Genomic DNA, 15,039 nt, shown 5'->3' with positions numbered 1-15,039 from the left:
GCCCACCTCCCTCCTGAGAGCCCACATCGTGTCCCATGTCCCTGAGCCCAACAGCCACTATTATGCCATCCATTTCTAAAATGTCATTCCAAAATGTTATCTAAAGGGAATTATACAGTATGCAACCTGGGGCATCTTTTTCACTCAGCATAATTCCCTGGAGATACACCCAAGATGGTATGTCTATCAGACTTTCTTCTTTCTTCTTGCTGAGTAGTACTCCACAGTATGGAGGTATCCTAGCTTGACGGACCACTTATTATTGAAGGACATCAGAGATCATTCTGGTTTTTAGCTATTATTACAAATAAAGCTGCTATGAACATTCATGTACATGTTTTGTGTTTTTGAACACAAGTTTCCATCGTTCTAGGATAAATGCCCAGAATACAATGTGCTGGGCCTTATAGAAATGGCAGTTACTCTAAGAAACTGGCGAACTGTTTCCACAGTGGCTATACTGGCAATGTTTTTACATCCATGTATTTTGGCTGGAGTACATCTCAATATTTTACAATGGTCATGAGACTGAGAAGCACTTAACTGCTCTACCTCCAGAGTAGGATGGTATAAGAGAAAGAATAGAACTGTTTACCCATTAACTGGGGGAGAAATGCCTGAAATCTTAGATTTCAAGTAGAAGCCTCTAGTGTAAGATGTTTTCTAGTTTACAAAGAGGAACATACTTTCTTCTTGCAGACGAGCCATGATCTGAACATCTGTGAGGTCCTGTAACTTGTATCCCATGGAGATAGAATCGTCTTCCAGCTCAGAAGTACTCAGCTCACTGTCTATGGATGACTGGGGACTCAGAGGGGCCCCTGGATGTGTAACCTAAAAACAAGGAAGCACGTTTGTTATTAACTCTAAAGAACTGATATCTGTAAGTGCTTTACAGTTTATACATCAACAGTCAGCAAATCAAGGCATTCTCCAATCCAAGGACACAGAGTGGCTGATGGATATATAAAAACAGAAAAAAAAAGAGACTCCTCTGTATTTTTCCTGTTTTCATAAGTCACCAAAAAAAAAAAACGGCCAGCACACCACTGTGACAAGACAATGGCAAGACAATACGCGTGTTCTCATGTGTCTGTAATTCACATGCACAAAACCACTCATCTTCTGGTTTCAAAGTGAGTGTTTATAGTTCGAAAACCACTCTCTGCTGTACACTACAAAAACTGTCAAGAAGGTAGATTTCAGTAGATTTCACGTTACGTGTATTGTTTACCACCATAAGACAAGAAAAATCAATCATGCTAAACCTGCATCCTATTAGCTTAACTATATGCCTACAGGCATTAAGAGGCACATGCTGTACACTTCCAATTAATCAGACATGCTTGTTGCTGGTAATAATGGATTATATATTTTAAAACAAATTTTAATCTGGTACATTTTTTAAACAGGTGCAAACAGCAGTGCCAGACATGGATAAGAATATCATACATAAAAGGCACATGTCCACACAAAAGCACACACAAAACCTTCATAAACCTTGACCACTCTATCTGTGATGATAGAGTCCTCACAGGAGACTAGAAGTCACTCACGAAAGTAAGCAGTGACTTGAGATAAGACAACCAAGGAAGAAAGGACCCAAGAGAGAAAATTATAAGAATGGAATCACACCAGTGCTCAAACAATGAAGGAACTGTTGAGATGGCCATCACATATAAAGCTACTATGACTATTCTTTCTATATAACCCTGACTTAAAAAGTGATCAAAAAGTTTTTAAACAAGATATAAAAGTCTTATAATCTTCAACCATTATGAAAGTACCTCTATTTTGTTCGACATTTAATTTTAAAAGCACATTTGGAAATACATATATGTAATATACACATTTGATAAGGAGGTAAAGCTGCCTGCTATACAAAATGAAGAGCAGATTAATGATATTAAAGTATAAATTAATGCTAGCCTTTTTCGTACAAAGTAGATATGCAGCAAACTCCCCATCATGATAAAATTACCCTCAAGCTTTGCAATGAAAGGTGGATTATTTTTTAAGCTGTGTTTGGTGACCGATTCACAAAGTAAGCAGCTAATCAAGAAGTTGAAATATTACCTGTTCTTTCAGGTGTTAGTATTGCTTTATTTGAGGTTTTAGAGAAGCTGGGAGTATTAATGCCATTGCTATAAGGGCTGAGTCTCGCCACAGGACTATAAGGAAAAGCCAGTGAGACATTTGAAGGGAAGAGACTTCGCCATCGGCTGGCTGTCACAGAAGCAGAAAATAAACAGCAGCAGTTAGCCATACAGAAGCAAACGTGGACTGGTCAGAGAGAAAGGGAAGAGGTTAAAAAAAAACGAAGAGACAAAGCAACTTTTCACTCTTAACTGCCTCTCATTTCTCTTAGGGAAAAATATGTAAAAACGGGCTATTTGTGAATAAGGGTCCTATTTCTACCACCATGAAGAACAAATCAATCGGGAGCACCTTGCTCACAGTCAGTATGTCTAAATAACAGTGAAAATTTGTCCTTAATTTCCTCATTATGAATGTTTTCTGTTTTTCTATTTCTGCACAAAAAAACTTAAATGTTTTAATAATATAAAATGTTAAGGTCAAAAGAAAAACTCAAAGCAATTTATCTTTATAATTACAGAAACAGTTCTTTTAATATTAACTGTTAATGGTCCTATAGTTTTGTCCTAAGGTTTATTTTCAATCCATTTACTATTAACAAATGTTGATCAAAATATTTTTATGAAAACTTGATCATGGATTATGGAAGAAACTTAAAATGACTACCACATTTCTGAATGGGCTTGAGGCCAAAACAAATTTTATGGAAAAATGATCTATAAAAATACCACAAGGGTGTATATACACCAAAACTTACTGATAGTTATTTTAGATAGCAGGCATAGAGATAATTGATAATCTGTTGGATTTTTTTCTTCATAAAAAAATATTTTCCAAATTTTCTGCACTGAACATGTTATTTATGCAACTTTTAAAGGTAGGATTACACACATTATTAATTTAATACTATAAAATACGGAAGAAAGGAAATGGCAACCCACTCCGGTATTCTTGCCTGGGAAACCTCACGGACAAAGAAGCTGGGTGGGCTACAGTCCATGGGGTCACGAAGAGTCAGACACAACTTAGCGACTAAACAAACAGGGAACAAGGAGGAATGTACCTGCATGGGCAGGTGATCTAACTGTACATTATCTCACACGTCCTAATTAACATATTTCCCTCCTCCATAAAAAATATAAATTAAATTAAGTTTCACTTTGAGCAGTAATTTGGTTATATTTGCTGGAAATCTGACAAAACTTGAAGAAACATGTATAAAAAGGACTGCTCTGAAATGCACTCCCCAGGACACTTTTAATGAGCGATGCTAATGAGCAAATAGCTGAAAAGTGTTCAAAAATGGGGGGCAGTGGGGTGGAAAAGAAGAAGCTGTGGGCTGTGGGCAGGCAAGAAAGTTAACGAGCTTCAATCCCAGGGCTGGTGAGGTCCTTGCAAAATATCACCAAGGTTACTTACAAGAGCAAAATGCTTCCTGTTACTTTGGCAAGAATTATTGAGAGATAGTACATCCCATATGAACAACTACAGAAGTACCTGTTTCCTATAAAGATGAAAGAACTAGCTGAGGAATTTGCATTCAGCAATTCCGTTTTCAGAATCCACACTTTTCAAGAACTGGACTCTGCCAGGAAGCCACGTTCCTGGTTGACACGTCACGACCCTTATCCAACATGCAATTCTCTGGGGGTTAAGGAGTCCTTCCCAACCTGCCCAGAGCAGAGATGTGCAGAGCTGGTATTCCTTGCCCTAAACCACCAGATATGTAAACTGAGCCCCAGATACACTGAGAAATAGCAGTTAAGATGCAACACCCACTATGTAGTTTGTTTCATACCTTCAAAGTTTCTCATTAACAATTCTATATTAAAGAAAAAAGCAACACCCAACTGCTCTTTCTGACTGCTCACCTGCTTAACAGATGATGTTATGTCACACCAGTCTGATCACTCACCAGATTACACTGATTGCGTGTTCTCACCCACAGATGCAGGCGACAACGCATCAGAACTAAACAGCATTCATTACTCTGCACAATGACTTCTGTGACCCAGCCACCCAGTATAATGGCACAGTGATTGTGGCTATGACAGCAAGATCCCAACTAAGAACACAATTAGCACCTATTGCGAGAAAGAAAGCCCTGCATTGTCCTCTCGGCATGGAGGATTTTAAGAAAAGGGAGGAGAACTGTTGCGGAGGCGAGCAAACAAAACAATGATGTTGTATTAGTGCCCATGGTGGTGGTGGAGGAGGAGAGGGGAGGAGAGTGGAAGCCACTGCATCCCAGTTATTCTTCACTCTGTAGCTGAAGAACTGGAACAACTTTAACGGGAAGCATTTTCACAGAGATTAGAAACAAACAAGAGAACTTTTCACAAGGCAGTTCTGCTTTTTCCAATTAATTTAATGGATTTTCTGCATATAAGGATATCAAATTATTTGAGAGGCTTAATATGATGATCAGAATGACCCTAAGAATCTACGTATGGATGTGAGAGTTGGACCGTAAAAAAAAACCTGAGCATCCGAGAACTGATGCTTTTAAACTGTGATTTTGGAGAAGACTCTTTGAGGGTCCCTTGGACCGCAAGGACATCAAACCAGTCAATCCTAAAGGAAATCAGTCCTAAAAGCTCCAACACTTTGGCCACCTGATGCGAAGAACTGACTCATTGGAAAAGACCCTGATGCTGAGAAAGATTGAAGGCAGAAGGAGAAGGAGATGACAGATGATGAGATGGTTGGATGGCATCACCAACTCAATGGACATGAGTTTGAGCAAGCTCTGGGAGTTGGTGATGGACAGGGAAGCCTGGCGTGCTGCAGTTCATGGGATCGCAAAGAGTCAGACATGACTGAGTGACTGAACTGAAGAAAGGAGCAAGACAATTTTTTGATGAAGGCCAAAATGAGTGATAAACTTCTAAACAGCTAATTTTCCTATCTTCCTACTCCAGAGTTTTAAGGGCTTCTTCAACTTGGATTAAACAGACTTGTTTGGCAAGTCTTAACTTGGCAAGTCATTCATCCCTAAATACCTAAGTTCAACTTTCCACCAGAACACTTCTGTCTGCACCATGTGGTCCTACAGCCACTTCCTTGATCAATACCCTGGCCATCTCTTGCTATTCCTTCACCAACTTCCGGCCACCCATGCCACCCTCAGCCAGCTTGCTCTGACCATCACCAGCAGGCTTGTGGCGGTCACTGACCACTTTAACCATGTTGCTCTCTTCCTTTCTTAAGTAGTGCAGTGGCTTTTCACCAAATATAACATCTGGAAGGTACTACAGATCATCTCACTCGTACCCTTATCCACTGTCCTGTACCCCACTGCCCACGTCTAAAGAGTTTCTAAAGCTTTCTTGTTAAGAATATAATTGGTATTGGTTAAGCTTGCAACTTTGCCACCTTCTATCTAATAAGCATTTTCTATTGAAATAAATGTGACAAAGTATCAATACTAAATTGTGGATGGATCCCTTATCTTCCTAGAGAGAAGCTAGTTTGAGTGTCTAATGGCCTGTCAAGTTATTTTATGTACACCTTCAAAGTGGTCTAACTTAAAAAAATAAATTACACTCTATCTGTGAAGCTATTTTTTATACATCATTAAGCAAAATATGACTTCCTCTGAAAAAATCAATTTGATAAATGCTCCAGTGGTGATAATGACAAGAAAAATCATAAAGGACAGGTAATGGGAGAGGTTTAAAAAAGAATGTAAATATTTTAAATTTTCGACACTAAATATTCCTAAGAAAAATTTTTCCAGAAACAATGATACTCCATATCTTGATCATCTTTGCTTAGACTCATTGTAAATATTCGAATTTTTGTTGTGTGTATATATATATATACACACACACATACATATATATCCATGCATATAATCAAAATCTAAGAATTCAGCATGGTTTAATTCACATAAAAAGAATAACTGATCTAATGTGAAAATCCTAGTGGTAATCCTCAAAAGGACAGTATGCATCAACCTAGAAAAGTTCAAAATAAAGCAACGCTCTACTATGGAAACCATCATTTTCACACTTTCCCCTCATTGTAGACAGAGCCAGTTGAGTACCTAATACAACGTCCAACACACAAACATTGAACGTGGTTAAAATCTTGGCAGCTTCACTAATATTCCCCCGTTTCAAACCATTCCACCATTCCTTTCACATCTAAATGATTCTGCCAACTTTCTTAAACCTATTATAACTACAATTTAGTGTATCTTTGAAGACAAAGGTGAGTCGAGACATGTCAGTCCAGCTTGAGACCGGCTGAAGAACTATACCTATAAGAGCACTTTTCAGTAACTGCTCAACTATATCACACGTGCAAAGCCATGGAGACATGAACAAGAGATGCATATTCAGGGGATGGCCAATGTTAGGACAGAAGCAAAGGCAATGTGGAGAAGAATCAGGGCTAGAAACGTTGGGAGGATCTGTTTATGTCCTGTCACAGGCAGCAGGGTTCCCCAACCTCCAGGATCTAATGCCTGGTGATCTGAGGCAGAACTGATGTAATAACTACAGAAATAAAGTGCACAATAAAGGTAAGGCACTTGAATCAAACTGAAACCATCCCCCCACTTCCAGTCTGTGGAACAATTGTCTTCCAGGAAACTTGTCCCTGGTCCCAAAAAGGTTGGTAACTGCTAGTATACAGTATTGGCTTTAATATTCAGTTAGCGTTTTGACTTTGTAAAGGAGAAAGTCATGACCAGCTATGCTATTTTATGATGGCATAAACAGCCATACAGATGATGCACTACTTGGGTAGAGACTGGTGACTGGGAGACTGGTTAGGAGGCTTCCCAGCGGAGCTGGTAGAGACCTCACAAGGCACCAAATTAAGTATTAGCAGAACACAAGGTGAGAACATGTTAAGTGACATCTAAGCTGAAGTGGAGATACCTGGTGACTCAATGAATACAGGCAGCAGAGGAAAGAAGGCAGGCAAGGCCAACATCACGGATTCCAAGACACAGATGTCATCCACTAAAATGGGGGAGATGAAACAAGCATGCTTAAGAAAAAATGAACTGAATTCAAGGACATGCCTGCATGCTGGTCTCCAGTAGAGTCAGAATTCAGGAGAGAGGGCTAGAGACAGAGAGACCAGAGGACATCAGCAAGCAACTGTTAGGTGAAGCCACAAGCATAAATAAAAGCACCCAAGGACACTGTAAGGAAGGAAAAGAGAAGAGGCTTAAGGAAGGAGCATTTAAGTGTGGGAAAGGGAGAACCAGCAGAGGAGGCAGGAGATGAAGGTGGGTTTTGTGGCCTCTTATCTGTAAATTAAAAGGCAACAAACATGCTGAGAAGGCAGAGGCTGGAATAAAGAATCTGTGAAGGGTAATGACCTGGGACAAGTATGAGCTATCATGTAGGCGAGTCTAGACAGCATCTCTCTGGAAGAAAACTAATCTCAATAGGCAGTCCTAAATAGAACACATGACATTAGCAAGTGTCCTCTTCATGATTCTCTAAAGGGCATTTATGTCCTGTTGGGTTAAGACAGTTGAACTGTGGCGGTTGTATTATTCATAGAAATGTCAGAGTGACCACTTGTTATAAATAGTAAGGGAAAAAATAAAAACTCTAGTGACTGAAGGTTATTTGCCACTAGGGAATTTGAGAGATCCAGGGTACGATCTTAGTAAGAGGAGTTAGATGGGAGTCTGGAAGGGCTACATGGCTGTGTTCAATGCCAACAAAAGTCAGAGACCACAGCAACAGGCCAACACAAGAACTGGCAAACATTTTCTGTAAAGGGCCAGGCAGTAAGCATTTCAGGCTTTGCCACCATCGGGTCTGTGCTGCAACCACTCAACCCTGCCCACTCTACCATCATGGCATGAAGTCAGCCATAGACAAAACACACATGAGTGACGATGGCTATGCACCAACAAAACTTTCTATATACCAAGAGCTGAATTTAATAGAAAATATGGGTCATGAAATACTGTTCTTTTAATTTTTTTCAACCATTTTAAAATGTGAAAGAGGCCATACAAAAACAGGTAGGAGACCAGATATGGCCATAATTTGCCAACCCTTGGACTAATAATACACATACCAGTTTTTTAATATTTCCTTTTATAAATACATAGGATTAATATTCTATCGCAAGGGTATGCCAGAGGTTGAGATATAATAATAATGGCCGATAGCATGCTTCTTCACTGTCATTTTTTCCTAACATGCTGTAGTAAAGACACACAAGACTGAAAGACACTGGACACCAGAGTTCCGGTCTCCATTTTGCCAGATGCTAGTGCTCAGACCTGGAGCAAATCTGTGTAGCATTCTTGTGTTCCTGTGTTCTAATTGGTAGAGAAGGTGTGATCGTAGGAGGGTAACAGGCAGGGCTGTGGCAAGTGTGACAGAAGTCTGCAGCATGTATTCACAAACCACAGAACATTTTTTAAGACTACAGAAAAGGAGAGTTGGACTGTGAAGAAAGCTGAGCGCCAAAGAATTGATGCTTTTGAACTGTGGTGTGGGAGAAGACTCCTGGAGAGTCCCTTGGACTGCAAGGAGATCCAACCAGTCCATTCTAAAGGAGATCGGTCCTGGGTGTTCTTTGGAAGGAATGATGCTAAAGCTGAAACTCCAGCACTTTGGCCACCTCATGCGAAGAGTTGACTCATTGGAAAAGACTCTGATGCTGGGAGGGATTGAGGGCAGGAGGAGAAGGGGACGGCAGAGGATGAGATGGCTGGATGGCATCACTGACTCGATGGACATGAGTTTGAGTGAACTCCAGGAGTTGGTGATGGACAGGGAGGCCTGGCGTGCTGCAATTCATGGAGTCACAAAGAGTCAGACACAACTGAGTGACTGAACTGACTGAACTGACAGAAAAGTGACAGCAAGTTGAAGCGAAGACATTTTATTAAATTCTAAGGGGAAATGTCCTGGAAGCTGGGTGGAAGAAAGGAAGATGCAGAAATGATCCACTTTTCCTAATACTTAGGCAGTTTAGCCTCTCTTCTCAAAATGATGTGTATGCTTTTTACATTATAGCTCATTTAAATGAGTCCCCAGGCTTAATCTTTCCTCAGCTGTTACCAACTCAAACAAAGTAGTGAATCTTGAACCTTCAATGGTTTGACCAGGATAGGTCAACAGTTCTCAATTATTTACCCAAAGACTATCTCAGAGGAAACAAATGTCCCAAATGACACATTTTCTAAGAAATACTGTTTCTTCAAAACCACAGGCTCCTAAATCATATCTCTGACTCTTAAATAATGATGTTCTTTTCCATAGAGTCCCAGAAGGCAGAGGAAAAGGAAGCAAGGAGAGAGTAACACACACTCAATCCTTCCTATTTTATTCTTTCTTTTATACAACAGGTAGGCAGCCCTCAGGGCTTCCCAGACGGAGACAGTGGTAAAGAACCCCTCTGCCAGTGCAGGAGATGCAACAGTCGCAGGTTCGATCCCTGGTTTGGGATGATCCCCTGGAGGAGGGCATGGCAACCCACTCCAGTATTCTTGCCTGGAGAATCCCCACAGTCAGAGGAGCCTGGCGGGCCACAGGCCATAGGGTTGTAAAGAGTCAGGCACGACTGAAACAACTTAGCAAACAGGCAGCCCTCAGTTTTAAGCCAAGCTGAGGAATTCAACTACACAGCCCTTTACTAATACCAGTTACAGGGGGCTCCAGGATCACTGAAGGACGGGCGACACTAACTCTTCTCGTATTGGCAAGAAGCTGTATCCAGACCACAGCATTTTGATCCAAGCCCACAAGTCACTGGGGCAGGAAGAGCTCTGTTTTCACAAACCATCCTCTCCAGAATAAACTTCCTAGGTGATCATATTACAGCTTTATGTATCCACAGTCCGTAGAAATGCTTGGCACACAGATGTACTCAAACGTTTGGACTAAGCTTAAACACGGGGACTAAAAACCATGGGCAAACACAGCATTTCGCAGGTTCACTATTATAAACTGACTGCACAGACAGAGGTGAAGGTTTTCTGGACTTAAGTTAACAGGATGTAAGCACTGCCGACTTGGCTCCCACCTGTGCCAGGCCCCTGGAGTAGTGACATATGGCTTGTGGCTTATCTGATCCACTGTTATTACTTGGTGGACTTCAGTAGCATTAATTTCTCCGTGGCCTGATAAACAAGCATACGGAATCTAGGAGGTCCTATTGCTACTCTGAAATAGGTGATCATTAGTGCTCTTTCCCAAAGTAAAGAGGATTCAACTCATATGCATGTGCCAGTGGATTCACAGAAAGATTAAAGAACCAGATGATGAGGTCCTTAATTGGTGTACTCTTACAGGCTACATAATCAGAGAAAGTTACTCCTCAAACCCAAGTCTCTCCATCTTCCAATTACAGCTAGAAAAACCTACTAGCTTAACTTGAATCTCTTCCGACAAGTTCAGTTCATTCAACCTATGATGACAAATGTAATGATTTAAAATTATGATATGTTTTATACATAAATATAATATATATACCTATGATCCCAGAGCATGCTGATACTCAGTATTTAAACTTCATATTCAGTGTAATAGTTTATAAATAATTTATAAAAACCTGACTGCCACCATTAAGAAACATCTAATGAAAGAGTTCATTTACGCATATAAATAATACCCAGAAATGGTCAAGAAAGTAACTGCAACATTAGGATTAAGATTTTAAATACATTAGTTCCTTTCAAATACATTTAGTTCCTTGCAAGGAACTAAAAGATGGTGTATATTCCCAAAGATTGGCAGATAAACGTTTAATACTTGTTGAATACAACTTACAAAATTTCACCACGAAGGAGCATTACTTAATATTTATTCCGTAAGGATCAGTTTCATAATCACTCTTAATCTGAACTTCATAGATAAACGAACATTCCTGGTTAAAGGGCTCATCATCACAATTCAGGCATTAGGCCTCTGCTACTTCTCAGACCCTCACCAGTCCCGAGACCACATGCTGAACACTCTTCTCTCGCAGCTACTACTGGGTCCTTCTCCTACTACTGGGTCCTTCTCGGGTCTTCTCTAACCAGGACAATGGTCTACAAGTCAAGCTGGGAAACGAGGGCTGGGAAGAGAAATTCTGTGGATTGTCCACTTGTTTCCACTTAATCACTGGTCAGAACTGAAGATAAGCTGCCAGCTTTAAGTGCACATGGACCAAATCCAGTGTTATCCAGGGCTGGAGTGACCTCTACAGCTTCACAAGTCATCATCATCATCAGACTTGCCATCTGCAATTAACAGGGGAGATTAAAAATAAATCTAAACTTAGTAGTAACTAGACTTCAAAGGCATGTTTAAAAATTCCCTTGTGGAGAAGTCATTTTCCCCCCAGGTCTGACTGCTATGGCTTACATCAAATTTAAGGACAGTGAAGATGGCCACAGAATGTAAGAAGACGGCCTACGTGGAAGTAATAACAGAACCCGCAAAGAACAAGGGAAAAGAGTGACTTAAGGCTCTATCAGTGATGCAATGGTGTCATGTGGACTGCACACAGCTGTTCTCAATTTTGACAAGAGCCAAGTCATGACAGCTGGTCAGAACAACTCAAGTTCTACACGGCAGTGATAAGACAGGGAAGATGTTACAGATTCTGAGGCTATGAAGAAACAAGCTACATGACCTCATGTCAGTATAGTGGGTTCCCCCCAACCAACACTAAGGACAGACTGCAAAGAAAGTGTTAGTGGCTCAGTCTTGTCTGACGCTTTGTGATCCTATGGACTGTCAGCCCACCAGGCTCCTCTATCCATGGAATTCTCCAGGTAAGAATACCAGAGTGGGTAGCCTTTCCCTTCTCCACAGGATCTTCCCCACCCAGGTCTCCTGAACTGCAGGTGGACTCTCTACCACTGAGGCACCTGGGAAGCCCAGATAACCAGTACGAGTCTTTCTGCCCAAGAACACATACAGTGTGCTAAGAATCCAAGCCCAGGAGGCCAAGAGACAGCACGCAGAAATTCCTAAAGAGAAGAGTGCTAGAAATGGATTCTGGACCATCCTGCCTGTCTAGTATCTCATGAGCTGGGGTACTCTTCTGTCAGGAAGGGACACAATGTATGTGGCCGACATTCCAGTGGCAGAAAAGGCCTCTGACCTACTAATCTGGAGTGGTGGTAGAAAGTACACCTAAACAGCCAAGTTTTAACAAAGCAGAAACATTTTTCGGCCCTAAAACTAAACACCTCCATGATTTTATTAAAATATCTCCATGGAGAAGAACATTAAAATATACATAAAAGTCAAAAACAGCCAGATCCCTTTTCCAGGAGTGTTGCTTTGGAATTCGCAACAGCTATGTAATTCACATGTAAGTGCAACTTTAAGTAGACAAACCACCAGCTCGCTTGTACCTGACTCCCTGCAGTGAGAAGTTTCGACATTTAGGGCATGCTCACCCTCTCCAACCTTCTGTCCACAGATTTGATGGTTCTATCTCAATTTTGTCAAGGTTTTCTGTGAATTCGTTCTGTGCTAAACCTGCTTTAAGGTGACCACTGGCTGTTAAGCCACATAAATGTGGCATTTCAGTGTTTTCGTGTAGTAAGTACCATTAACTGGAGAACTGAGCATTGTGAAAGGACCAAAAAAAAATCAAAAAGAGAACTAATTGTTTGGCACTAGACCCGAACATCACCAGCCTGCAGAGCCAACTCGTTTTCTTATATTCCTTGCCTTCTCCTAGGTCATCTCAGTGGCCAATGTTTTTGAGACCTGATGCATCTTTTTCCTGTTACTTTTTCCATCATGAAAATAAGAGGCATAAAGTAAAATTTTCTAAGTCTTCACAGATCCAAACACTTCTTCCACTTGTCTCCATAACTTATTATTTGCCTGGGTACAAAATTACAGTTTGAAATGAACTTTCCCTCAAAACTTTAAAGATAGTATTTCCCATCTTGCACCCAATATTAAATACTTAAGCAATGTCTAAGGTCTACTAATGTTGAAGAGAACTTATTTCTTTCTTAGCACATTTTTAGGATTTTCTCCTTAACCCTGGAAAATCTGAATTAAATCAGGATATCAAGGTCTTTTTTCACCTAGCCTAGTGTATGCTGAGGGCTTGTCTTTTTTCAGCTCAAAGAAAATTTATTCCGTTATTTACTGATTCTTCCTTTAAACTATCTGTTCCTGTTTCTACAACTGTTAAAGATAAGAGATTCTGAGTCTGTCCTCCAAGTGCCCTCAGTTCAGTCGCTGAGTCATGTCCAACTCTTTGCGACCCCATGAATCGCAGCACGCCAGGCCTCCCTGTCCATCACCAACTCCCAGAGTTTAACCAAACTCATGTCCAACGAGTCGGTGATGCCATCCAGCCATCTCATCCTCTGTCATCCCTTTCTCCTCTTGTAACTTCTCTCAATTTTCTCTTCTGGGGAGATTCCTTTGCCTAATTCAGAGAAGTGGCTTGGTTCTTAGCCCTCTCCATTTTTACTTCAGTACTTTCAAGAAGTTAAAAATGGCTAAAAATAGTAATACTTTGACCACTGCTCTTCTGAGCAAGCTGTTCTTGTTTGAAAACTGTATTACCCTCCTGAATTGGAACACACTGATCTCTCAATTCCCATAGTTACGTTCTTCTTACAAAGTAATTGATCTATTTTGTTCATGCTCTTAAGTTTTCTCAAACCACAAGTGAGACTTGATTGCTGGTTCATTATTTATGAATAAAGACTAAGTTAATCTGAACAGGTAACTAGCATGAGTTTCTTCTGCACTAGTATAGGTATTACCCCAAGCTGCCTCTAAGAAAACGGACGACAGCCACTACGTAAAGAGGTGGCCTGTTCCATAAGCATGCTCCCCACAGGTGCCTGGACATAGAGCAGCAGAGGGGCTGAGATTCCCAACCACACAAAGGAAAGGTGTCTCTCTCTCTCTGAGGGGAGGAAGGTGGTAGGCTTTCAGAGTTCCTCTAATACTCCTCCTGCCCGCTTCCTGAGTCTAACATGGACACCTGGCGTCGCCTCGAGCTCTGCTTCTCAATCAGATCTCTCTGCTTCCTGTAAGAATACATACCTGGTTTTACCCTGATGATGAGACACCCCACCAACTTGTGGTCATCAGCTTCAGCACACACTAGCAACTCATACTGCGAGAGTATCCTTTTCCTGATTCCACTTCATTATCCAAAAAATGCAATGAAAACGGAAGATCACACACGGTCACACTGCATGTGCATACTTACACATGTGTATGAACACACAAGCACACACAAGATGACTAAAACCTGACTGTCATACAATTTACACTTTTAAAGTCACCCCAGTTCACGAACTGCAGTCTTACAGCTGTAAGAAGTGGAAAAATACTAAACTCACAAGTGTTCAACACACAGTGACAGGGGCTCCAAAGTCAAGCACACGACACTTGCCATTGTACACCAGTTTAAAGCGCCATGCATTCGAAATACATGAGCCTATCAACGCCTTGTCTTTTCAAAGTAAATTAAGCACAATGATGTGTGTGGCCACATTTTAAACTCCTGCCTCTCAAAGGAGGCCACACAAGAAATTCAGGATGTTAATGAGAGAAGCAGGAGGAAAACATTTTTAAGTTTAAGCTAAAGGGACGGGGGGCCTGGTATGCTGTAGTGCACGGGGTCACAAAGAATCAGACAACTCAGTGACTGAACAAGTTAAAGAATTATCCGAAGAAAATGCTAAAGCCTAACTTTAACATGCCAAAGAATTTCTAAAATCGCTATTTCAACTTTCCAAATCTCGCCAGATTTCATAAAACGCTCAGTCGTGTAAGCCAACTCAGACAATACCTTGAGGCTTTCCTGTCCAGTCACGCCACTCCTTTGCCTAAACTATTCAAACGCTTCCCGACCATCTCGAGAGAGTCCAGAGTCCTCGACCCTAGTCTCTTGAGTCACTCAGCTCACATTTTTCTCTTCACTTCCCTGCGCTCCACTCCCACCACGATGGTCTGCCAGCACCTCTTACAT

The 15,039-nt window shown here is 41.0% G+C and overlaps 1 protein-coding gene across 1 annotated transcript in view; it reads right to left on the bottom strand.

The window, feature by feature from the left end:
- SLAIN1 (SLAIN motif family member 1) overlaps nt 1–15,039 on the bottom strand; it is a 52,704-nt gene that overhangs the window by 12,783 nt on the left and 24,882 nt on the right. Inside the window, 3 exon segments of the mRNA XM_070380853.1 lie at nt 687–817; nt 819–834; nt 2,077–2,226. Coding sequence (XP_070236954.1) covers nt 687–817; nt 819–834; nt 2,077–2,226 — 297 coding nt within the window.

The sequence above is a fragment of the Bos mutus genome, chromosome 12, assembly GCF_027580195.1.
Source record: "Bos mutus isolate GX-2022 chromosome 12, NWIPB_WYAK_1.1, whole genome shotgun sequence".
NCBI classification, from domain to species: domain Eukaryota; kingdom Metazoa; phylum Chordata; class Mammalia; order Artiodactyla; family Bovidae; genus Bos; species Bos mutus.
Note: the sequence above shows the minus strand (reverse complement) of the source record. Positions and strands in the feature narration are given on the sequence as shown.